The following is a 25794-nucleotide window of genomic DNA, read 5'->3' as shown; positions in this document are numbered from 1 at the left end:
ACTTTCCTAGGCACATTAACAAGGAACTGTATCAGAAATGGAGCATCATATGAGAATGGGATCTGTAATCCTGTCATTTGCAGCAGTACAATCTACAATAGCAAAGAGATGGAAACAATCCAGATGTGCATCCAAAGAAGAGTGGTTAAAGAAACTGTGGTACATCTACTCCATGGAATATTCAGCTATTAAGAAGAATGAAATTATACTATTTACAACTAGGTGGTCCCAACTAGAGACCATTATGCTCAGTGAAATGAGTCAATCACAAAAGAACAAATGCCATATGTTCTCTCTTATATAAGAAAATCAGCATGGAAAGAGTAACTTCAATAATCTGATCCATACTGGGTCTTTTTTTTTTTTTTGGCTGCATCCCATGTGTTTTGATGCTTTTAATCTTAGTTTTATGTATTTCAAAGACTTTCTTTTCTCTTGTCTAATTTATTGCTGGCTCATGGATTACACGGTGGCATCATTTCTCCCAAGAGACTTCTGTGTTTTCTTTTTGTCACCCATGTGTTGGTTACTCAGTGGTGCGTTTTTTCATGGTGCTGTAATTTGTTTTTGTCATTGTTGTTGTTGTTGCTGCAGTTGTTCTAATTCATACCAGTTGTTGATCTTGTTTCATGGCTTCTCAATTATGGAAATGTATAGTGATGGAGTACTGGGGTCCACCATATCCAGATGTGAGGGTATAATAGAACATGCATCCCTGCTTCCAGACAAAAAATGGATTCCCAATGAAATTGTTGGACATGTGTAGACAATGGGATGCTGGACTGTCTGACATTGTCTGTACCAGCAATGTCGGGGTACACTTAAATAAAAGACTGATGGAATTGTGATTCCTTATGAAGGACTACACTATTATAACAAAATGGGAAAAATCTGAGGAGGCGTGGGAGTTTGGGGGTGAATCCCAGTCTTTATGAAATTGTACCACATAATTCAAAAATTCAAAAAATATATATATATGTAAAGAAATGGAGCATCCAGGATTCAAACCAGTGTCCAAAGGGGCTGCCAGTGTCATTGGCTAAGGCTTTATTTATCATGCCACAACACTGGCTCAAAAGGATACAGATATCATAACCACTAGGTTATTGTGCCTGAAAGTTGGTCTTGAAGCCATGTGGCCAATTACAGGATTTGACAAGAAAGACTTAAATAATCACCATTGTCATCGTAACAGCTGACATTTAGTGAGTGCTTGTCAAGTGCTAAAAACTGTGCTGAGTGCTTTGTAGACCCAAATTCATTCTATTAACCACCATTGTACTATCATTGTCCAATTCCACAGATAATTTGGATGGCATTCTGAAGTTTAGAGAGACTAAAACATTTACTCAACACATCTAGTGAGTGATACAGTTGAGATCCTAACCCAGAGGTTTCTGATGCTAAAGTCTAAATAAATCTGTTGGCTGAAGCTGAGACTATGTACTGGGAATGTACTCTGGTCACTTCTTAGCGCCATGCACTGGGCACTGTACAGTTCCAGGAGCTGTATACTGGATCTGCCAGGAGCCTTGGTCACCTATGCCAATGTTACACGGCGTATGTATAGGGTTATTTTCAGATCTATTAAGTCAGAATCTGAAGTCTCAGAAATGTGGACTTAAGAAGAATGCCCATGAATGATTCTAATTTCTGTTCATCTATAAATTATTGGAAGGATTATAAATGCATTCAAACATCTGTGTGCATTTACTTAATCAATTGTGAAATGACTATCTGTGCGACAACTATAATACATATTTTAAAAAATTCAATCAGAGTTGAAGTCTTTTAAACTACTATTTGATTTTATAATAACTCTGTCAAGCATTATCCTAGCTAATGACGTCATCATTATTATTAAATACTCAAGCCCCTTATGGTCCTTTCCACGTGGCTATAATTGGCTAAAGTTTGCCTTGAAAAGTAATTGAGAGATCAGAGGACTAATATGATGGGGACATTTTAGTGAAGTGTTTTGAAGCCTTGGATAATAATGTTGGATTTGAGACACTAGAGAATGTTGAGGTAATTGAAGATCTTTATCTAAGGGGTGGCATAGTGAAAGCTGGCAAGAGGAAGACAGAATTGGCCAAAGTTCAAAGGTTAAATGAGTGGGGCAGAGAGAAGACAGGCGAAAATTACAGTTGTACAAATGAGACTTGTTTCACAGGAATGCAACACCAAAAAAAAAAAAAAAAAAAGATAATGGGCAACCATTGGTGGAACGATTACTCCCAGGCGTGGAGGAGGAATGGCCCGTAAAAGCCTGACAAGGGGATTTGTACCCATGCAGAGGGGAAAGCAGCCGGTCTAGCCAGAGACTGGCGAGAGCAAAGACACAGAGGAAGGTTACTAGCAGCAAGTTAGGGAAATGCGGCTCAGGCTGAAGGACACAGCAAAGTGTGAAAAACTAAGGCCAGAAAGTTAAAATGATAGAATGTTAGAGCAAAGAGGAGATTTACCTTCAAAGGAACCTAATATTTCAACCTACTAACGGAGCTATTAGAAGCAAGAGACATGAAGTGACAGCTAGAGACCCAGGGACCCAGGGACCTGTGTCTGTGTTCTGACTCCTGCATGATGCCTGTTGCTGTTGGAGCACCACTGTTTGTGACCTGAGCCCAGCCCAGACCCTGCCTGCAGAGCTATGGATGTGGAATCTGACAGTCATGAGGGGCTAGGCAAGCCTTCCGAGCAGGAAAGTGGCCCTTTATCCTGATGCCTCTGGGGATGCAGCTGACAAGGGAGCTTGCGTGAGATGAGGGGACACAAGTCGAGCAAACAGCGGTAGGACTAGATGTGTACTACATCCACAGGACAAGCTGTGTTAACAGATATGGAAACTTCACTTTGAGCTGTGACCAAACCCAGCCAGGCAAAAATCTCTAACTTGCTCACTTGGATGCTGGGGTCTTGACGAACAGCCTGTATAGGGTGGGCATAGGAAATAGTGGCAGAATGCAAAGCTGCACGGCGGTCCAGGAAGAAAAAGGCTCACTTATTTTTGGCAGGGATACAGGACTGCTGGAGGTGCTTTGGAGAGCGAGATTTCAGTGGAATGGTGAAAGCGGCAGGCTAGTTTCTGAAGGGATGAATGTGAGGGTGTGGCAGGGAATGCAGCCTCCTCTGTCAAGAGCGTTGGCAGTGAGAAAAAGGAGAAACGAGGGAAACGGTTTGAGAAAACTGCAAGGCAGAAAGAAGAATTGTATTTTTTTACTTCAGGAGTCCTTTTTCCACCCACAGAAAAAAATGTGTATATATATATTTAAACTTGTTTATTTTATTTAAAATACAGATTTGCAGAGAGAAGCAGAGATAGAGAAGGTCTTCCATCCACTGGCTCACTCCCCAAAAGGCAGCAATGGCTAGAGCTGAGAGGAAGCCAAGGGTTTCTTCTTGGACTCCCACATGGGTGCAGGGGCCTAAGACTTGGGCCAACCTCCACCGTTTTTCTAAACCGTAAGTAGAGAACAGGATAGGGAATGGAGCATCCAGGACACAAACTGGTGCCCATGGGGGGATATGGATGCTAAAGGGTGGAGGATTACCCTGTTGAGCCATGGCATTGGGTCCCACCTATAGAAAATGCTTACAAAACACTTGCATGTGTCAAGCACTCTGCTAAATTGTGGAAACATAAGTATAAATAGGAGAAAGTAGAGGGTGCAATAGTGACACTATCTTTACATGGAAATCTCATTGAGGGTGACACACCAAGTTACCTAATTTAATATAGCATGGAATGATACCAACCATTTAGATCCAATTTTCTATAAGAAAATTACTTGAGATCTTTTTTTCCTTTGTGTCCTCCATAGCACCCTGCTTGGCACACTATCAATAAAATTTTGCTGGATGAATACATTATGTGTCCCCACAGATAAAAGGAAACAGAATGACAAATCCAAGGCTAACATTGCTTTGGAAAAGAGAGGGGGTATGTCCCTCCCGAGCAGGATGGGAGGGGCGGTGCAGACGCAAAGGCTGTCAGAAGCCTGGAGTTCAAGTACAGCTAAACTCTGGATTCTAGCTGCAGTGTCACGATCAGCAAAACTGACAAGACAGGTTATGGTCCTCCAAAGAGATAAGAAGCGATTTTTATGAACAATCTGTCATGATCTTTCTTCCAGCAGAAGTGAGTACGATACGGTTTCAAAGTAACAGCAGAGCTGAGTGTCATCAGATGCTACTCATTCATTCATCATTCACTTTTTATGGTTGGATGCGTGGCAGGCAGGGATGTGAAGGAAATGAAGTTGAGCCTAAGGCAGGATGAAATGGAAATTATTATGTAAGGGAACAGAAACAGAGTTGGATGATTCTTGAAAAACCCCACAATTCTACATCACTTCGTCTTTTACTTTTTAAAGATTTTTTTTTTCTGTATTGGAAAGTCAGATATACAGAGAGGAGGAGAGACAGAGAGGAAGACTTTCTAAGTGGCTGCAACAGCTGGATCTGAGCTGATCTGCAACCATGAGCCTAGAACTTCATTTGGGTTTCCCACGTGGGTGCAGGGTCCCAAGGCTTTGGGCCGTCCTTGAATGCTTTCCCAGGCTACAAGCAGAAAGCTGGATGGGAAGCGGGACTGCTGGGACATGAACCAGCGCCCATATTGGATCCTGGTATATGCAAGGCCGCTAGGCTACCGTGCTGGGCCCGATTCTACATCACTTCTGCAGTTTTCCCCTGGTTCCTTAACATGGAATGCGTGAAACATTCATTTGCAAGTCAGGCATTTTTCTTGTTAATTCAGCTGTATCTGCACTAAATGGAGGACACCATCTTTAGCAGATCAAAGCAGGTAAAGATAGCCCCTTTGTCAACATAATTAAGCAAGGGCAGAGCAAGAGGAAGGTCCTGAGCTTCTAAGGCTTTGGTGTACTGTGGAGGCCTAGCCATTTCAAGGAAATTAAGTAAGGACATGTGATCCTACTTGACAGGCCACCAGTCATGGCTGGAACTGAACTTCAGCAAATTTAGCCATTTATCCACACTAAGCCCTCAACATCCTCCTGTTTTCTACCGGCTATTAAAATGCATTGAGGACAGGGGTCGGCATCATAGCATTGTAGGCTGAGCCTCTATCCGTGGTGCCAGCCTCCTATATGGAAACCAGTTTTTGTTTCAGCCACTCTATTTCCTGATTATGGCTTGGGAAAGCAGTGGAGGATGGTTCAGGTTGTTGGGTTCCTATATCCATATGGGGGACTGGGAAGAGGTTCCGGGCTCCTGGCTTTGGATTGGCTGAGCTCCGGCCATTGCAACCATTTAGGGAGTGAACCAGTAGATGGAAAATCTCTTTTTCTTTCGGTGTAATTCTGCCTTTCAAATAAAAATAAATGAATTTAAAAATGCTTTGTGAACAAACATTGCTAAGCTATACTGTGAATGACAAATTGACTGGGGAAAAATTTTGCCTTCTGCTTCCAGTAGGGTGTAGGGCTCATTATATACCTGGCCCTTGATTCTCAGCTTCCTCATCTAATGAAAGGACAATGTATGGGCTCGTCTAACACGGTTATCACTTCCTCTTTCATACAGACCTCCCTGTATGATGCTGTTTTTTTTGTTTGTTTGTTTGTTTGTTTGTCTGTTTTTAAAGATTTATTCATTTTTATTACAGCCAGATATACAGAGAGGAGGAGAGACAGAGAGGAAGATCTTCCATCCGATGTTTCACTCCCCAAGTGAGCCGCAACGGGCCGATGCGCGCCGATCCGAAGCTGGGAACCAGGAACCTCTTCCGGGTCTCCCACGCGGGTGCAGTGTCCCAATGCATTGGGCCGTCCTCAACTGCTCTCCCAGGCCACAAGCAGGGAGCTGGATGGGAAGTGGAGCTGCCGGGATTAGAACCGGCGCCCATATGGGATCCCGGGGCTTTCAAGGAGAGGACTTTAGCCGCTAGGCCACACCGCCGGGCCCTGTATGATGCTGTTACAAGCAGATGCACAGTGGTGGTAGTCACAGCCCAGAGGAGGTTCCTGACGCTTAGGGCTAACTGTGTTTCAACTGCCCTGCTACAGGGTACACATTATATTGTGTATTCTACTTGTTGAATGCATAGAGAAGAATTCAATCAGTGGTTAAATTTAAATGGTAGAGTCTGCCCAGACTACTCTTCCCTTCTCCTTCATTGGCCAACTCCAATTCATCCTCCAACTTTGAGATTCAATCTTGCTTCCTAATGAAAGCTTTCCTTGGCCACCAACGTTGGCAGGTTCTCATTTTGGGGCATTCCTGTTTTCTCCAGAACCTTCTCATAATCTTAATAATTTATTTTAACTAAGCATTTGTTTAATGTTTATCTTTCCCACATAGGCAGAGGTTGTGTTTATCTTATGTACAAAGTAGGCAACTGATATTAGTTGTATGAATGAATGAGTATATGGGAACATGAAATCGACACTATTAAAAATCTCCATGGCTGTAGATTGACTTCTTATTCCTAACAGTGGCTATCTTTTATAGACTTCATGGAGACTGATGAGAAAATAAAAAGCAGATATATTTGCATTTTGGGTTAAGCCAAGGCCTATAATACTGACACTGCACCTAAACACTGGTTCAAGTCCTGGTGGTTCCACTTTCCATGCAGCTCCCTGATAATGTGCCTTGGGGAAACAGTGGAGAATGACCCAAGTACCTGTACCCTAGCACCACGTGGGAGGCCCAGAGGCTCCTGGCTCCCAGCTTTGGCCTAGCCCAGCCCTCACTGTTTAGCCACTCAGATCTATCTTTCCTTCTGCTTCCCCCTCCCTCCACCTCCTTCTCTCTCTTTGTAAATTTGCCTCCCAAATTAATAAGTCTTTTAAAACAAGGACTAAAATATTTGTTAAGTTCAGCCTTCCAACAAGAGGAGAAAAACAGGAGAAAAAGTAAACCAAATTACTTTAAAAACAAGGTAGAGTTGTGATGTTAAAATTGCATTTGCTAGCTTTCTCGGCAATTTATTCTATAATAATAGTTTCTCTAGAACCTTGAGCCTTAGTAAACTGCAGTCTCACAGGGAGACCCTTTCAAAAGATCCACTCTTTTTATAATACACTTTAAGTCTGACTTGAAATGCATACTTTGGTATCTAAAATCCTAGCAAAGCAGATTAGTAGCCAAAAACACAATTATGTTTGCAGTAAGCTTACAGATACCATATCTAGTACAACAGTTTGGAAAAGGAGGTAAGGCATAGGTCATATCAACATGAAAAAAGTAATACCAAATAGATGAATTTTTTTAAAGAAACAAAACCCCACATTCCTACATCTTTCCTCCTCATCTAATAAACTACATGTGTTTGGAAGTTTAGGAAAAAACAAGGGCAGGAAGCAGCGTTACTGGAGCTGCTCACGGGCTCAAGAACAGTGAGCCAGGCTGTGAAACTGAAGCTCCTGTGAGAATCAGGCTCCTGATTCACTGTTGCAGTTTGATTGCAGATCCCATTCCAGGGTTATTCAGGACTGCAAGCTCCCCAGCTGGCTGTGTCTGTGTGCTGTAATGGAGCAGCAGCTTAGGACAGAAATGAGCACAATCAAGGAGCCCAATCACTTAGACATAAAAGATGGAGCTGCAGGGGAAACTCACAGCCTTTTAGGACCAGGCAGTAACGTACCTTTTTCCATGAAGGTAAAAGTACCGCTACGAAAGAACAGGACCAGATGACACAGATAGTAATGATAAATCACCTTCGGCCGTTTCATTTGGAAACCACCTTGGACATCCCTGGACTTGACAATGGCTGTGCACCCATGAAGCTGTCTTTAGCCGGAGTTCTCCTGTGTTGGTACCCGATGTTACACAAACACTGCTCTCAGATGAGCCGAAAAGATGCATTTAGCTCTCACCATTACAATTTCTCATCCCCTTCGCTTTTAACTGCTTTGAAATAACATGAAACCTTTGGCTTGCTAATCACTTTTATCCAGTCCATAGAAAAATTAGTTTATCTTCTTGATCAAAGCAAATTAGGCAGATCACGGTTGATTACAATGCAACAGTAAAATCTCCATACTTTCTCTTCCATCCCCTTTCTCTCAGAAATAGGGCCTGTGTCAAATATGTAGGTATTTCCCACGGCCAGGCCGGGCACTGTTTCCAACAGGGGCTGCGGCTTGGACAATGGTTCTTACACAGACACTAAAGTTCTTTAGTTCAGTCATTGTGTTAGAAAAGAACCAGTAACCCCTTAGCTAGCATTTGATGAAACATCTAGATTTACATATTTCCTTAATTGCATTTTTGAATGCGAGAGAGATTTATCTGACCAGAGTTAAATGCCTCCTTTATTCCCCTACCCAAGGCAAAATTTAACTCCGTGCTGTTAAAAAAAAAAAAAAAAGTGAGGTGGGGGTGTATGGAATCTTATTCAGTCCTGATCTGAACAGATTTTAGAACTTTGACAAAGTGGGACGAAGGAGTTACATTACCAAAGACAGGAAAGCTAGATCTTTACCTTGCAAAGTGGGAATGTCAGCTTCTAAAGCATCGGCTCGGTCAGCTTTTTCAAAAGGGCTATTTTTGATTTTTAAAGGAATGCTCTTCCTGGTAGCTGAATTACCCGAGTCAGTTGCTAAAAAGCTCCAAAATTATTGTCCTTAATAACTTTTCACTAAAATTTCAGTGAGGTGACCATAAATACCTGAAAGTTAGGGTTTAAAAAAATGTATTTACTATAAATCAACAGTAAATCTTGCATTTAGCTCCATTTAAACCTCCCTCTGCAGCTGCCCATTTGAAAAATAAAATGGTTGCCTTCTTTCACTTCAGTGGGCACAACACAAAACATCCATTGAGCTTTCCCTTTATTGCAGCTGCCAATGCCCAGCCGACTTTTAACAAACCAACCAAGCGGAATCACAATGCAGCTGCAACATTTTATGGTGTTTCTGTTGGTTCTCTTTTGAGACTGAAGGTGTTAATTAGGAATCAAAGAACACAACCCTGCCAGCTTTCTTTCAAAAACCATACCCTGGTCACTGCAGTTTTCAGAAGAAAAATAAATCTAATAAAGGGATAAAAATGTTGTTTGTCACACCAGTAAAGTGTACTTAAGACCCTTTGATCAAAAGCTTTTTATGTCGTCTTGTCAGATGGGCTGGAAATATTGTATTTTTCCCTTTTCTCCCCCTTCTATACACAGACTTCTCTGAATTCTGAGTTTAAGATTGTCCAGAAAAAGAAGGAAAAAAAAAGAAAAACAAAAAAATCAAGGCATCCAACGGATTCTTTATAGGTGATAACTGTTCCTATAGAAGATAATTTTACCCCTTTTGAAGTTTTCACATTCAACAGCCCATCATGGTACAGCTTCACACAAATCGGGGGTTTTCTGATAGCATGTTTATGATAGTAATAATATTCACACTTACAATTTATGTATACACCCATCTGTCCTCTAGTGTATTGATTATTCATTACATAAACCTCAATGTCTTACAGGATCCTTTTACACATAATGTTAACTGACTCACTCGTTGGACATTTTTGTATAGTTTTTATGCATCTTGAGTATCGTGCATTCAAAAGTAGCAGTATGGAGTCATTACTTTAATCTTCACTCAAAGCTGAAATCTTAAAGTAAGTTTATGAAGTTAGCACTGCTGGGAATTAGTCAAGCTTGCTAGCTTTCTCAGCACGAGCTTTTGCTGCTAGATGCACAAATCATGCCAGAATCCATTAATCCTGCTGCAGAGAGGCAGAAAGAAGGTCTGCTTGTTGATTTAATGTTAATGAAATGAATGGGCTCCTGAGACTACCTACTGAGGCCCCTCTAAACTGTAAAACAAATAAAGTCATTTTAAGTCATGCTCACTGCAGGAGAGGAAACAGGCTTCGGATTTGCTGCACAAAATGAGAATGGGAGTATGCCGAAGTCTTCCATCTTCTACAGTCCTGCTACACCTGCCCTCTTACCGTATCCACAAATGTCAAGCGGACAGAGGTACCTAACAGTCAAGTGAGGGGAGGCTTCAGAGCCTGTGTTCACCTGTCTTATCTCACGGATGTAAAAACTGAGGCAGAGCGGATCCACATCTTAGCAGAAATTCCTATGGCTGCTTTAATGGAGTGGCTCCATCTGGATTGAGATCTAGTTCAAGCATTTCTTATACTTGGCTGGTTGCACACTGAATTTTCCCTAAGGAGTTGGAAAACATTCGGATGTTTTGCTTCTTCAGAAATTCTAATTTAGCCAGCTAAGTGTGTGATCAGGACTGTGAGCAGGTTAAGAGGCTTTCAGGTTGAACCAATTTGCTAACCAGTTTAATGCAATAAGGTGTTTGGAAACCATAGAGCTGAACTTCTAATCTAGTGCTCCGCGCACCTACACTGTTTACTGTTGTTGGCTGCATCGTGGTGCATCCCCCAGCTCCTAGGAGGGTGCCAGTTGACTTACCATGCTATTCAGGACTGGGGAACGTTTGGCCCACAGGCCGTGGAAGGCCTGCTAAATCATTTGGTCTGGCTCTGCAGGCAGGACTCAAGATTCAATAAATCTATAGCAAGTTAATTTTTTTTAGTTGATGATTTTGTATGGCCCACAAGTGATGTTATAAATATCCAGACGGCCCTTGGCAGAAGAAAGCAAGAGTTTTTTTCTGCTGGATACATACATTTATTTTGAGATTTTGAGGTTATTTCCAAAATAGATGCTTTGTCTGTTTCTTCCTTGTGAAAAGGCAGAGATAGGTTGGTGTGTATGTGTGTGTGTGTGTTTGCACATGTTAGGGTGCTTTGTGGAGCCCTGTAGGGTTGAATGTTACTTCCTGGGTGAGCCAGCTCCTCAGCGGAGACAGAAGCCAGGATGTGAGCCACACAGGAAGCACATCCTCTTGCTTCGCTTCTCTCACCTTCGAGGCCTTCTGGGTTCCTTTTTCTCTCTTATTGTGTCTGGGCTGTCCCCTTCCTTATTCACTCTACTTCCTGTGTCTGACAGAGAGTCCTCCAATGCACCAGTTGCAACGGTTTGACTTTTGTTGCCTTCTGCTTCCCGTCCCTTTGGTGGTTTTTTTCAAACAGCATAAGAAGGTTGGGCTATCCAGCTTTCTTCTCCAGTCTGTGCTTCTGGATAACATGCAATACGTATCTGCCTGAGCATTCCTTCCTTTTGGCTTTGGAGTAGTAAAACATAAATGGTTTAAAAAGCCAGTAGGCACTTGGGAATTCCAGAATCATCTTTCCATGTGTGCTAAGCTATAAGATGCTCCCTGTCCTGTGCAAGCCTCTCTCCTAATTCCATTAGCTATGAGTAAAGCAGCTTGCCTCTTTCGCAAAGGATTCAGGACCTCTACAGAAATGGTAATGGAAGACTTACGTAGAAAAATGTTGAGACTGTGTTGCAAGAACTGCTCACAGAGCTCACCGCTCTAATTCCAGAGGCTTCCTACTCCAACTACAAGCCTGTGTGCCACACTGACCTCCCTTGTTTAACACTGAATCCCCTCTCCTACAGGATCACATCATTGGTTTCTCTTTCCCAGACAGTGATTTTAGCCTCACTGTCATCACTGATTCAAAGATCCTCCTGTCAGTTATTTTGAATCAACTGCGTCTTTTGCAAAGAAAACTGCTACAGTTCTTCATAAACACTTTAGTTCTTTGGATGTATTCTTTCACTTATATATCAGCCTTTTCCCTTAAATCAGTTGTTGTGCTTAGACTAGAATTATTTTTCTTAGGTTGTTAATATTTAAGAAATGGTTAAATACATTTTTGTAGTGTTGAATTCCTGGTTTTCCTTGATGCATCTCTGGCTCTGGGAATGCTAGAGCTACCATCTCTCACTTGGTCCTGGAGCAAGCCAACAGGGGACACTGGGGCTTTCAGGAGGCCAAGAAACTACTAAGCTGGAAAAGTCAAGGGTGTGGATGAAACAAAAGAATGAGAGTATCTAAACAGCTCAAGGAGTGAATGCTTGCTTAGGACACCACTTGGGATCTCTGCATCACGCACTGGAGCAACTAGATTTAAGTTCTAGCTTTGCTTCTAATTCCAGCTTCCTACTCATGCGAACCCTAGAGGGAATTAAGTAAATGAAGTAATGGCTCAAGTACTTAGGTCCCTGCCTAACAAATGGAGAAATCTCCATCTGTTTTTCTGCCTTTCAAAGGAAAATGACAAATAAATTAAAATTATAAACAATTCAACCCTCAGGCCATAGATTATGGACCAATCATTCACTCAGTCATGTCTGAGGGGTGGAGTTCTAATACCATCCCATCAGCCCGCTCCTTGTGGTCAGCCATTCACTTATCCAACAGCTATCCTGGAGATGTGGAGTGTCTACACTTCACTCAAAATTCTTCTATTTGACACCAAGGACCAGAGATGAAAAGGCAGTTTTGCTTATGACGGATAGAAACTATATCGATTTTGAGAAGCTCTTCCTTTCTTCTTCCCTTATTTTCTTCAAGAGTTATTTTTATTGGAAAGGCAGGTTTATAGAGAGAAGGGGAGACAGAGAGAAAGATCTTCCATCTTCTGGTTCACTCCCCAAGTGGCCGCAATGGCCAGAGCTAAGATGATGTGAAGCCAGGTTCCAGAAGCCTCTTCCAGGTCCTCAACACGGGTGCAGGGTCCCAAGGCTTTGGGCCATACTCGCCTACCTTCCCAGGTGACAAGCAGGGAGTTGAATGGAAAATGGAGCAGCCACAACACAAACTGGTGCCACCCTGGGATCCTGACATGTGCAAGGCGAGGAGTCAGCCACTGGGCCACAGTACCAGGCCCTTCTTCCCCTGTTCCTCTTTGCTCAGTAGGTGTCTCTCTGCTGTTATTTCCTTGTTTCCAGCATTAAAAAAAAAACTTCATAGAATTTATACTTATAAGGATTCAGGGTAACTAATTCAGTTATTTCAGGGATTTACAGTAAGAAGCAACTGGATATATCTGAAAAGCATGACTGTAGTGTGATGTAGTGTCACATGGTTAGCAATAAAAATGAGAGCATCTCATATGTAACACTTGCTCCACAAATAAGGTATATTACCTTATCAAGCTTCATAACAACTCAGGGAGCTAGGAGTCATTGTTATTGCCATTTTATAGATAGGAGAACTGAGGCACAAAGTATCTTGCCAAGGTCACTGAAGACAAGGCTGTGATCTTTATCAAGGGATTTCCTAATTTCTATGGTAAGATGATAATAACTATTTTAATGTTTGTGGTGATGATGAACAAGAAATGGGAGGTCAAAGTATCAACGGTACTTCTTGAGTTTTTTTTTTTCTCGGAAACTTATGAACAATGCAGTCTGTTAAGCTTAAAGGAAAGACCCTTTCTGCCATCCTAAGGTTCCTTCAGAATCACAGGTCCCCAACATATCAAATTGGGTCCAATTTCCAAAGAGATACTCCTCTTAGTTGGTTAAAGAAAATCTACAATTCGAAGGGCCTATAGTTCAGCAGTGGAACCAGAGAAGTAGATGAAGCACGTTGATGAAGAATAGTGAGTGTACCGATGAGGGTGAGCACAGCATGGCTTAGGAGTATCAAAGCCCACGGACACAGAGGCCTTCGCAAAAGAGGTGATGTTTGAACTAAATGTGAAAAGACTCCTAATTCACAAAAGACACAGCGGAAGAATGAAATTGTAAGCAGAGGCCAACCAATGTGAACATCTGGAGGCATGAAATAGGGAAACTGTTGGGGGCAGTTTGATATGGCTGAGGAGAAGGAAGCTTGGGGGCCAGAGAGAGGAAAATGGCAGTATGGGTTGCAGGTGGTAGATGAAGTAAAAGAAGTTAAAGCTGTGGGCTAAACAGAGATGTTAAGCTATTTTATGAAAGTCACAGCAAATCATCAAAGGATTGGAGAAGAGACATGATCAGAGGTGCAGCTTGGATAGTCTCGTGTGGTAGTCAATGATAGGCATATATGTTGGGGTTCTATTATACTAAAAGAGATTGCTACAATTATTCAGACAGAAAGTGAAGATAAGGTAAATGAAATATAATTTCAGTGCTGGAAGAAAAGGAAAAAATGGTGTACATAAGAGACAATTAGGTGACCTAAATTAAGGTGAAAATTACATTGAAATTATGATAGAAATATGTTTGATATGAACAGAAATTTGGAACATGGATTATATATTTCTTAAACTAAATTTGATTTTTCCCTTTCTTTGCTCTGCAGCTCTTGAAGGTGACAGACCTATATCTACAACGGATCAAAATAGGATAAGATTAAAGTGCAAGCACGTGTCTATAAATGAACATAGGTAACATACAAAAGCAACGGGATACTTGGCAACATCCAGAAAGTGACTGGGATGTACTACGTTCCCTTGAGTATCTGCCTTTGTAGAATCACAGTGACAAGCAGACCTGGCCTGGGCTTCCCAGGAGACCTACGTTCCAATTCCCTCTTGGCCAGCTCTAGGAGTCCCATCATCTCTGAAATGAAAAGTGCTGGATTACGTGACTTCCAAAGTCTTTGTTATCGCAAATTCCCCGGGCAGACACAGCTTTTGACTCAGAAATGCTCTGTAACCCATCTAAGTGATTTTAATTCCATTTATTTAGGCAATTAGGGTAATGCTGCAGCAATCATGATTAAATTTCAGTCTTGTACTATGTAATGTGACCTTAGTTACACAGATTAGTCATTCTGGTAATTTGTGCATAAAAGATTATCCTCTTAGTTCTGTATAGTAGAACTTCTCTAAATAGAGTTAGCTCAAGCTGCTTTTTTTTTTACTATGAAAATTAATATAAACCGGATTTTAAATATTAATATACCCAAATTAGCCATTTATTACCAAAATACAATTAATTGTGTTCTATGACACTTCTATAGACAAGAGAGACTTCAAATTACTATGTGAGAGTCATTCAGGACCAGATCATAGCCACCTAACACTTTGCATGATTGTAGGACCCTGGGGAAGTAGGGTGCAGTTTTGCTGGGAGATCAGCAGCTGTAGAATGGGAAGGTAGACACTTGCTGTCAGCTCATGATATTGTTAAAACTTTTTGAGATCTTCCAACGAGATAGGCTTATACCCTGGGAGAATTTGGTTTCTCTAGGATTTCCTTCTGTGATTGTTTGAAGATTCAATGAAAAAAGATCCTAAACTTCCTCCTGTATGCTAATACAATGAGTTAGAGTGCAACAGATGCTGGGAAGTGGGGGCTCCAGGCAAGTTACAATCTTTCAGCACAGCAGTAGTGATATATCCTCTTCAAGTAAAACTCAAAAACCCCAATCTTAGTGAACACAGAGTTGATACTTTAGTAATACAGATTCTTCCTCCTGAATGTCCCTTCATTATGTAGTTTGAAGCCTGGGTGAGGCAAGTGTCTGAGACGAGAGAAAGGCATCCTTCCTGTTCTCTAATACTGTCTAGAAGTGATGGAGAAAGGTGAAGAGAGAAGCAGAAGTGTACCGACTGGGAGCAGGTGCTTGGTGGAGTCGCACCATATTTCACAGTTCCACCTGCATTGTCCCTGAGGTAGCACATTTCTCGGCCTTTCATTCCCTTCCCATCCTCTTCCTAGAGTTTGCTCCATTGTGCAGTTAACCTGATAACACAGACTCAGCCTACTGATACAGGCAGGTGTGTCTAAAAGGGTCTCTCGAGGACAGGAAGTGTGAAAAAGAGAAAGATTTCTTATCTCAGCCTTTATTAGAAGACTTCAACCTCATTTCATATGTTCATTCAACAAACATTGTGAAATAAGTGTGTATTGTGAAAGTCTCTACACAAAATGGATGATTATAGAATGTAATTCCTTCCATGGAAATTTTTATTTGGTTTCCCCAACCCAATAATTTTTACTTAAAAAATGTATATGAAAACTAAAAGGTTACTTTTGTGCTGACCGATTTAATGACTGATTGATTATATAACAGAGTTCCTTCAAGTGGCCTCACAAGAACATAAATAAAAAGTTCAAGCACCATGTAGTGTTGTGTGTGTCAACCCAATAAATTCATTAAAATAACACTAAGTAAACCCAAATACAACACAATGAAAGTTGTAACACAGCCCACATTAACCAACTAACTTTAAAATAATACCTTTGTTATGTACTAAGGTTAAAAATTCAGCAAATTCTTTATATTTTTTCCACTTGAAATCATGTGTGGTTTTCTTTCCTGAGCAGTACCCTTTTGTGGCTTTTTTTTTTTTTTGTGATCAAAGGAAGGATATTTTTATAACAGACATCTTTTGTAAAGGTTCCTGCTCTACTTAATCAAGGCTTCAAGAAAAATGAAGACAAAAGTATTTATCAGGCTGTTAGTGAAACATAAAAATTTCTCGGTTTTCTTCTTCCCGCAGACTTTGGCAAAGCACACATGAAAGGTTAGCCACCGCAGGGGTGTGTGTATGAGTGAGAGGAGGAGGAGGGAGCAGGAAATAAAGGAATTTGGCTACAAAGTTGAGTAACAGTTTGAAACACTTGGCTTCCAGTTGTGAAAGATGAGCAACACTAGGGGAAAAGCCAGCTAACAAGGAACCACTTGAGGAAAGCTTAATCTTAGCTGGCAGGCCCATGGGGAAGGTCAGCTCAGAGCAGGCGTTCTCAGCTGGAGTTGGGCTCCCTTTGCCAGGACAATTGTCTTCTGCATTTCAGCCTCTGAACGGCACTGAAGGTGCCTTCACACGGCCAGCCCCGCAGTCTCGCCCCTTCTTGGGATGGCCCTCTGCAGTCAAGCCTTGCCAATGTATGGATCATTTCTGCCAGGCGAGGGGCATGAAGGGAGATGCTTCTTGCTGATGTGTGGTGGTGGGTACTAGTGCCAGTGAGAGATGGCTCTCTTCCCTCTTGACCACTACCGTCCTCGCTTAAAGATGAGTGGAAATTCCTTCTGAAGACACGAAGGATAACAATGAAGAGAGGAAATGTATGCATCAATTTAAAATGGGATACTGAAAATTAAGAATTTCTCGACACATTTGAATGCTTAATATGTGAGCATAATGAATGTTTTAAGAGCTTTTAGGGATTGTACTTAGTATGTTTTAAAGTTTCTGAATACTACTACTTACTGCAGGAGAGGCTTTTTATACTGAATATAATTTAGAATTAATTGTTTCTTGACTTTTCATGTTGACTTTTCAAAATAACAGATGGTTAATGCATATCAGGTTTACAGTAGCAAGTGAACTGAAGATCTGAAAAAATTAAATACGCAGTTCACAAAAGTTGCTTCTTTGGGGGGAGGGACTTGTCCAGATTTATAACTGGCAAAGAAATCTATATCACTACTGTGATTGTTAAACCATGTTAAGTCGTAATGTCTGTGTTGAAAAAAAAAATCTGTCTTGAGAACTTGGACAAAATTTTGAAACATGGAAGTCCTTGAGCTTATGATTATATGAAGGCAACAGGAATCCAGTTGTAAGCACACCTCCAAGTTTAGGTTTGCCAGTCTTGGGGGTCAGTGCTATGCAGTTGATGCTGGGGGGGCAGCAGTGAGTGCAGTTTCCAGGGAGCGCTGAAATCCTGACGGTGAACCACTGGGCTGTGTTGCTAGGCAGGTTCGCTGCACTAAATGCCATTTTGACTTCATGATACTTTCAACTCACTGACAGGTTCACCAGGACAGAACTCCACCCTAAACGGAGTGGCATCTGTGATGCCGTACTCTGAATCAAAGGAATGCCACTATGATCCTACAGCTCACTTCACCTGTCTCGAAAGTGAAGCCAAACTCAAATAAAGCTTGCCTGTTAAGCAAGTTCTTCTCTCTGGATAGGGAAACGGTTCCAAAGCACACACCTGTTTCCTCTGACATGTAAATGTGGTCCTAGCAAAAAATGTTGCATTCTCTCTCCTAGCAGGTTATCAATCTGTTGATTGTGCATGGCAATATTCTGGCACCCACTGTAATTTTCTGACTGGGAGATGACAAAGATGATTTCTGTAGTTGTATGAAAGTGGATATCCAAAGATGTACATGCTAAACTGAAAATATTTGCTTTAAACTATGTAACAAAGTATTTATTTTACTGGAAATTAAAAATTGTCCTTTGCTTTGGAAAGAAATATATTTGGTATTAGAGCTTCATAAATTCTGTTTCTGAAAAGCAACAGATAAGCTGATATATTTCTGTACCAGTCACAATTATTAAGGCATAACTGTAAGAAGGCTGGTGTTGGGCCTAGCACGATGGCTCGGTGGCTAAATCCTTGTCTTGCATGTGTTGGGATCCCATGTGGGTGCCAGTTTGCATCCCTGCTGCTCCTTTTTCCCATCCAGCTCCCTGCTTGTGGCCTGGGAAAGCAATGGAGAACATCCCAAAGCTTTGGGCCCCTGCATCTGCATGGGAGACCCGGAAAAATCTGGCTCCTGGCTCCTGGCTTCAAATTGGTTGAGCTTCAGCTATTGCTGCCACTTGGGGAGTAAACCAGTGGATGGAAGATTTTTTTCTCTCTTTATCTCCTTCTCTCTGTAAATCTGCCTTTCCAATTAAACAAAAAAGAAGGTTGGTGTTTCTCATGTTGCTGGTAAACTAGCCATGAAAGTAACTTCCAAGAGGTCCAAATATATTTTGAGCAGGGGAAATAACCTTGAAATAAGTTTCCAGGCCCCCAGTTTGGGATGGCAATAGTACCTGCATTGGAAAGTTACTGTGAGGTATATGACACACAGGAAGCACAATATGCATATCAGCTGCCATTATTAACATAGTAAAATGCTTTGGATATGTAAGCTCTGGTGTGTGTGAAAACAAACAAGTCATTGCATCACCTAAGCTAAACAAGATTAAATTGCATTTTCTTTTTTTAGATTTGTAATTGTATAGTTGTCCTTTTTCAGCTGTGTTCACACTCCAGTGGAACTGTGATTATCCTACTCTCTAGTTGTTGAACTGTATGAGTGGCAAATTAAGCCTGTGAACATAGAGCGGGTTAAAATTATGTCTTTGCAAAAACTGACAGGGAGCAGGGAGGCAAGGGTATTCAGGGGGAGCAGTGGAGTGAGGGAATGGTGGTCACCTTGTTGGAATTGTATCTAGGGAATACACAAAATGTTCTGCTATATTAGCAAAAAACTAAAACAAATTGCCTGCGTATTTGCTTATTAATGAATGTGATGGAGAGAGGGAGGAGAGGGGTGGAGAGAGAGTGACTAAGAGAGAGAGTGACTAAGAGAGAGAGAGAGAGAGAGAGAGAGAGAGAGAGAGAGAGAGAGAAATGGAGATCTCTCATTCTCCATTTTACTCCTCAAAGCCTGCAAAGGGTGGGGCTTGGCCAGGCTGCAGCCCAGAGCCAGCAGCCAATGGAGGTCTTCCCTGTGGATGGTGGGACCCTACTACTTACTCTAACATCGGCTGCTCCCAGAGGATTTTATTAGCATGAAGTTGGAATCAGAAGCGGAGATAGAGTTTGCATCCAGGTACCCAAATGTGGGACAGGGCATACTAACTGCTACCTTCACAAGCTAAGCCAAAAGCCACCCTTGAACTGTATTTGAAATGGGACTGGGCTTATTATCACACAATACTGGGAACCTTGTATTGGTATATTACTGTAAATTAAAAGTTCTCATCTATTTTTTCCCAACCTCTTTTGGTCACTAAGATTTTAGCAGCTGGTTCAGCCAATTCTACTAAGTTCCCCTAAAAGGCAGGCACTCACGTGGGATATAAAGCAGGCAATTTCTACCCACGGAGGAGCTCACAGGCCAATGAAAAGAATAAATCCCAAAGGAAACAGAATCCATGATTGTCCCCTAGGCTATTGTTCCATCTGACTTTAAGACATCTCACAGTTACATTCTTTTGCACACTCTCGGAGTAGATTTCATTTTCCATTCTAGATCTGAACATGTAGAAGGAACAGACAAGGATATGAGAAAGAACTCCTGAAACAGTTCCCTCCCTAGCGCTTAGCACCTTGTTAAAACTGTTTCAGCATTATCGCGAGATAATGTGACTCCGTTTCTAAATGTTCCTCTTTGTTCCAGTTTCAAGTAAGGCATTTCCATCGGGTTCCACCAATGTAACAGAAAAAGACAACTAGCAGAGAAGGGAAAAAAATGCTACATAATTCAAGTATGGACCCACCTCCACTATGTAACCTACAGGGAATGAAATTAATTTTGAATTTTGAGAATTCTAATGAAAACTTTCAAAAGATGCCCCTGGTAATGTTTCCTTTTCCCATAGATAAGTCTGGTTAATCTCCATAATTGCTAAATAAAAATGTGAATTGAAGTGAACAAATATTTAAAAAATTGCAGTGGATTGGAACTTACCAGACCTAGAATATATCAGATGAAGCAAACTAGATGATCATGTTATTTGGTTTGGTGATATATTGCATGTCATCAATGACTTTAATTCAACTCACGAATACAGAGGAAAATGGTGTGGCGAGAACGAATTTAGGTTGACTTTTATTAGCAGGAAACTGACTTCTCATAATACAATCTATCAGAAATGTCCAGTTGGGCAGATTTTAAAAGGAAATGTACCTTTTACCTCCCTCCTAAATTTAAATAAATAACTGAACAAAGACAAAAGTTTACTTCACAAAATTTCTCAATCATGAAGTCACTACCATTTTTCATTTCTACCTTACAGTATTTGATTTGAGTTGGAAACATACTTAATTTACCACTAAAACGGTTTCACATGAATTTGATAGAAGAAATGCATAAGATACCTCAATAAGTGAACATTAGGAATCAGTCATAAAAGTATAAAATATTCCATCCTGTCTTCAATTTTACTGGGTTGCTTACTCTGATATTATTTCAATGCCTTTACCAATTACAAAGAACTGAATAATTCAGATAAAAAGACAAATTTATGAGAAATCACAAACAAGTTTTCTAGTTCTGATTTTTTAAACACAACCAAGTATGAAAAGATGCACTATCAAATCATGATTTAACTGTACAGTTTGCTTCTTGAGTCCAACTTCTACATCATTTATGACTGCTACCATTCATTGCCTATTCAGAACTTCTTTACTTTGAAGGAAACACATACGGGAAAGTGCACATCGTGTTTGTCATAGGTAAAAATTCATTCTTTCCAAACAGCCTTGCACACGCTGAACACACTCACGAAAACTCTTAATTTAATTGTGCACCACACCATGTCTGAACCAGAATTCACTACTTTAAAAATTACTTGGATGGGCCCGGCGGCGTGGCCTAGCGGCTAAAGTCCTCGCCTTGAATGCCCCGGGATCCCATAAGGGCGCCGGTTCTAATCCCGGCAGCTCCACTTCCCATCCAGCTCCCTGCTTGTGGCCTGGGAAAGCAGTCGAGGACGGCCCAATGCATTGGGACCCTGCACCCGCATGGGAGACCTGGAAGAGGTTCCTGGTTGCTGGCATTGGGTCGGCACGCACCGGCCCGTTGCGGCTCACTTGGGGAGTGAATCATAGGACGGAAGATCTTCCTCTCTGTCTCTCCTCCTCTGTATATCTGACTTTGTAATAAAAATAGATCTTTAAAAAAAATTACTTGGATGGATTTAGTCAGGATAATCACTGCCCCCGTACAAACATGCTAAGAAAAAAAACTCCTAGGAAACCTGAAGAAAGAACTTCACTGAAATGCAGAAAATTGTTGACATCATTTTATTTTAAACACATTTTAAAAGTAGATTGTAGAGCAAGCAAATAAATTTTGCATTTGTTTGTAAATTGTAGGAGTGCTATAATCGATGACACTTTTGTTACCATTTCTAAAAGAAAAGTATTTTTAATAAAATAATTTGCTTAGAGGACAGCAGAAATAAAACTATTTTCAGGGAAGATTCCAAAAAGGTGTTTTTTGAAAAATTGAATGATAGTGCTTAACATATACACATGCTACCAAGGCACCTCTTCGTTTGACTGTGACTTTTGATCAGTTCTGATTAACACCACTTTACTAATCACGTATATAATCATATTTTGCTCCAAGATGTTAAATCATATTTTGCTTCAAGATGTTAAATGAGGGCTCAGCAGCGTGGCCTAGTGGCTAAGGTCCTCGCCTTGATCCCATATGGCTGCTGGTTCTAATCCCGGCAGCTCCACTTCTCTCTGTCTCTCCTCCTCTCAGTATATCTGACTTTGTAATAAAAATCAAAAAAATAAATATAAAAAAAACCTTAAAAAAAAGATGTTAAATGAAACACACAGATTTTTTTTTTTTAAAGTTCTTTTCTCTGGGTTCCTTTAATTTATACAGCAAAAATCTGTCTGTAGATGGAATGTTTCTACCATACTGCAACTGCAAAGAAAGACCTGGTTTTCATTTTAGGTAGGATAGCTGTTCTAGGTGCAACAAAAACATTTCCTCTAGTCGGTGATTCATTGGGATTAAGTTTTCAACCCGATGTCCCATAACTAGAAGGATACATCAAAGTAGCATAGGGGTGCTTGCTTTTAAGACCCCCATTGGCAAAGAGTCCACACTGGATGTATTAAAATCATTGCCCCGTAACATGATGTGATGCTGGACCTACTTTATTTCTGACAGATCACCACTGGCCTACTGAGACACTGGAAACATGGAGAACGCATTTCACTAAGAAGAGAGAGGGCCAATGACTGATCAGCTAAAGACCGAGCTGTCCTGGGAAAGATTATAAAATGACACATACATAGCTCTTGTCTTCCATGGAAATTCATTACCTACAAGTCTGTCTAGTCAACTATCAGCCTGTGGCCAACCTGTTTGCCAAACTGTACAGTAGAAACTTGCCACTGTTTGCCAATAATGAAATGCAAAAGAGTCTGGCCACCTGTAACTTTCTCATCAAAGCTGTTACTGTTGGGCGCCAGTGGAGTGGAGCCACAACCGAGTGTTCTCTTCGAAAGTCAAGGAAAGTTATTTCTTAAGACAGGAGATTCAGTAAAAGAAGCCCATTTGCTTCAACAGCCTCCTCTAGATGAGAATGCACGCCTGAAGGCGGAAATGGGCAGGTAATACCAGGTGTAACCAAAAGAGGGCGTCCCTCGCCCTTCCGCACAGAGTTCTTGAGGTTAACGGGGAGAACCCGCCAGCGTCCTGGAACCAACAGTGCAAGGACAGCCCATTTTGGTAGTCTGTCCTTTGAAAGGAAACCACACCATAAAAACACACGTTACAGCAGCATCAGGTTGGTTTTGCATGTCAGCATACACATTTTCTGAAATGTTAACGACCAGAAACAAGGATTTCACATTTGCTCTATCACTTTTCACTAACACCTTGGGTTTAAAACTTTGTCAGGCACTGACTGAGGAAACTCCTCCTCAGGCCCGGTGGCTGGTTTCATCAAATAGCGGGAGAATAAGAAGACAATTAACTGCTTAATGGTATCTGAACTTCCAGGGTTATCTACGATGCCAGACAGTGTCAGGCAGTGGCAGTGACCAGCCCCTTCCCGCCTTCCCCGCTGTTTAATTCAGCTGAGGTTTGTGGGAAGTGGTTTGGGCAGAAGCAATGCTTCTACCAACAGAAGCCCAAAACAAATGAACAGCTTTGTTTTTGCTAGTGAAGGGGGGTGGGGGGAAGCCCTGTCATTATTCATACATGTATCTGCTGTATTCTTAAAGATATTGAATCATGGATGTCGGCTTTCAAGCAGGTGTGTTGGGAGCAGAGCACACCTCCTAGGTCCGCGCTTGAATTCCTCTGGAAGACGGGAAAGAATTGCTTTGGGCTCTTAAGCGAAATTGCCAAAGTGCGCTCAGAAATGCACCGTGCTGGAGAACACATTATCCTTGAAACCGACTTCAGTCATGAGCCCAGAAAGGTTGGGGTGATATTCCGCTTTGTAGGACAGACAGCTGTGCAGGCGGAGGAAATGTGAATTCCGAGAAGACGACCATTAAGGAAAGCAAGATTTCCATCACTGGAAAAATAGCACTACCACGTGCAATGCCTGCACCTGAAGGAAACCCGGTGGGGAAAGTAACTTCATAACCCTTTCCGCTCCAGAAAAGCGGCCCACACTGTTCAATGGCAAACAGGCGGTGACTGCCATCTGCTAACACTACCAGCTATCGGGACGCTCCCTTTCCATAAAGGCAATATGAAAGCAAGTTAAAAAACCAACCAACCCACCCACAACCCCCCCCCCAAAAGGTGTTTTTCTTCCCTACCCCGTCTTCACGAAAATGCATCTCAGTACCTTGAGAAAGCAAGGTGAAAATCTCTTCAAGCGCTTTGCCTCCCACAGGAAAAAAGAACGAGAGATGCGCGCGCCTGCCCACAACGCACAGCCGAGTCCGAAACTGCGACTGTGAGGAGTGGGCTCGCTGTCCCGAAGGAATTCAACCCTAGCTGGCTTCCCACGGCGGCGGTCTGGCCCAGGAGGCTTGCCTTGCTGGTGCGCGCAGCCCTTGCTTTGGTCCCCAAGAATCGAGTTACGTCTGGGTCACCTCACCCAGCGGTCCACCTGTTACCCTTGGGCTTCCCAGAGGCGGGGTGGCGAAAGGAGCCGCTGCCCAGAGTCGGGGGTCGGGGCTTTGGGGCGTGAACCCGGTCGGAGGATCCCCAGGGGGATGAAGGAGGGCCGGGGTCTCCCCGCCCCCGAGGTCGGATCTGCGCCCCCAGCCCCTTCCCCTTTCCTCTCCGTGGGGACAGGGGGAGGAAATGGTTAAAGATTACACCGCAGCCGCGGGCACTTCAAAGGGCGGCTTGGGCAGTCTGAGGTAAAGATAACGTTCTGGCAGCTCTAATCGGGGGTTTGTGCTTGCCACATTTTAATCACTTCTTTAAAAAAAAAAAGGAAAGGAAAAGGTAACAATACCCTACAATATGAGGATGCAGTTAAAGTGGCGGAATGCCGCCAAGCTCAGGGTCAGGGGACGAGCTCGAGGACACAGGCGCCCCCTCGCTCTTGCCCGCCGCCACGCGCCCTGCGCTGCGCCGTCACGCAGCTGCACCCCCGCGCGACCCCGGCCTGGCCCCGGACGCCGTCTCTCCGCGCACCCGCACTTCGGAGACACGTGCGCTTGCCTGTGGGGCCCAAACAGGTCCGGCCAGGATGCCCCGACATCCCTGTCAGAGCCGGCGGGCGCCGACGACCGGTTCCTCCCGCTTCCCTTCCTCCCCTCTCCGCTCCCTCCGAGGCCTGAGGTGAGGACGCCACTTACAGGTAGGAGGTGAAGACGCTGAGGTTGGAGGGCAGCTCCGAGAGCCCCAGGTCGGAGCAGTCCACCCTGAGCAGCATCCTGCCGTCGGGCTCGCACGCACAGTGTGGGGGACAGCCCCGCGGCGGCAGCGGCGAGTCGCCCCCGGCCGCCGCCAGCTGTAGCAGGACGGGCAAGGACAGGAGCACGCCAATCCGGGAGGTGTCCATGGTGCCTGAGGCCAGGGGCCGCGGGCTGCACGCCGGCAGAGGGCAGCGCCCGGGCTGTTGCGGACCTTGGCGCGCCCGGCGCCGCGCGGCGGGCTCCTGCAGCTCTGTGGACGCCGGCCGCCCCGCTGCTCCCCGGTGGGGGCGCCGAGGACCAACGCCGCGGGGACCGCCGAGCTGGTGGCCTGAAGGTCGGTCTCCGGAGCAGCGCTGGCTGCAGCGGTGACCGCGGCGTTGTGCCTTGCTGCTGCTGCTGCTGCCGCTGCTGCCACGGGAGGCCTGAGCTGTGCGGAGCAGCATCTCCGCTCGCGCGCCCGTGTTTTAAAGCGCTCCAGCCCGAATTGCGCGCCCAGTGACGTCAGCGCAGCCCGGCTTCCCAGGCACCCCCCTCCTGGCTGGCCCCACTTTCCCTCCTTCTGCTCCCTCCTCCTTCCCTGAGGCCCCGGCTCGGAGGCTGCGGGCTGCGCGAGGTGCTAGCGAGTTCGCTGCGCTCCTACTGCGCCTCCGCGGGGCGCATTTCGGTGACCCGCGGCGCGCTCCGGCGGGCAGGGCCTC

At 43.3% G+C, this 25794-nt stretch overlaps 1 protein-coding gene across 1 annotated transcript in view; it reads right to left on the bottom strand.

Moving 5' to 3' along the window:
• LGR5 (leucine rich repeat containing G protein-coupled receptor 5) overlaps positions 1-25378 on the bottom strand; it is a 124050-nt gene extending 98672 nt beyond the window's left edge. Inside the window, exon 1 of the mRNA XM_004583032.2 lies at positions 25037-25378. Coding sequence (XP_004583089.2) covers positions 25037-25242 — 206 coding nt within the window. The 5' untranslated portion in view covers positions 25243-25378. The remainder of the gene's footprint in view (positions 1-25036) is intronic.
• Between the last annotated feature and the right edge of the window lie 416 nt (positions 25379-25794).

The sequence above is a fragment of the Ochotona princeps genome, chromosome 15 (genome assembly GCF_030435755.1).
Source record: "Ochotona princeps isolate mOchPri1 chromosome 15, mOchPri1.hap1, whole genome shotgun sequence".
Lineage (NCBI taxonomy): Eukaryota > Metazoa > Chordata > Mammalia > Lagomorpha > Ochotonidae > Ochotona > Ochotona princeps.
This window is presented reverse-complemented; position numbering and strand designations above follow the sequence as displayed.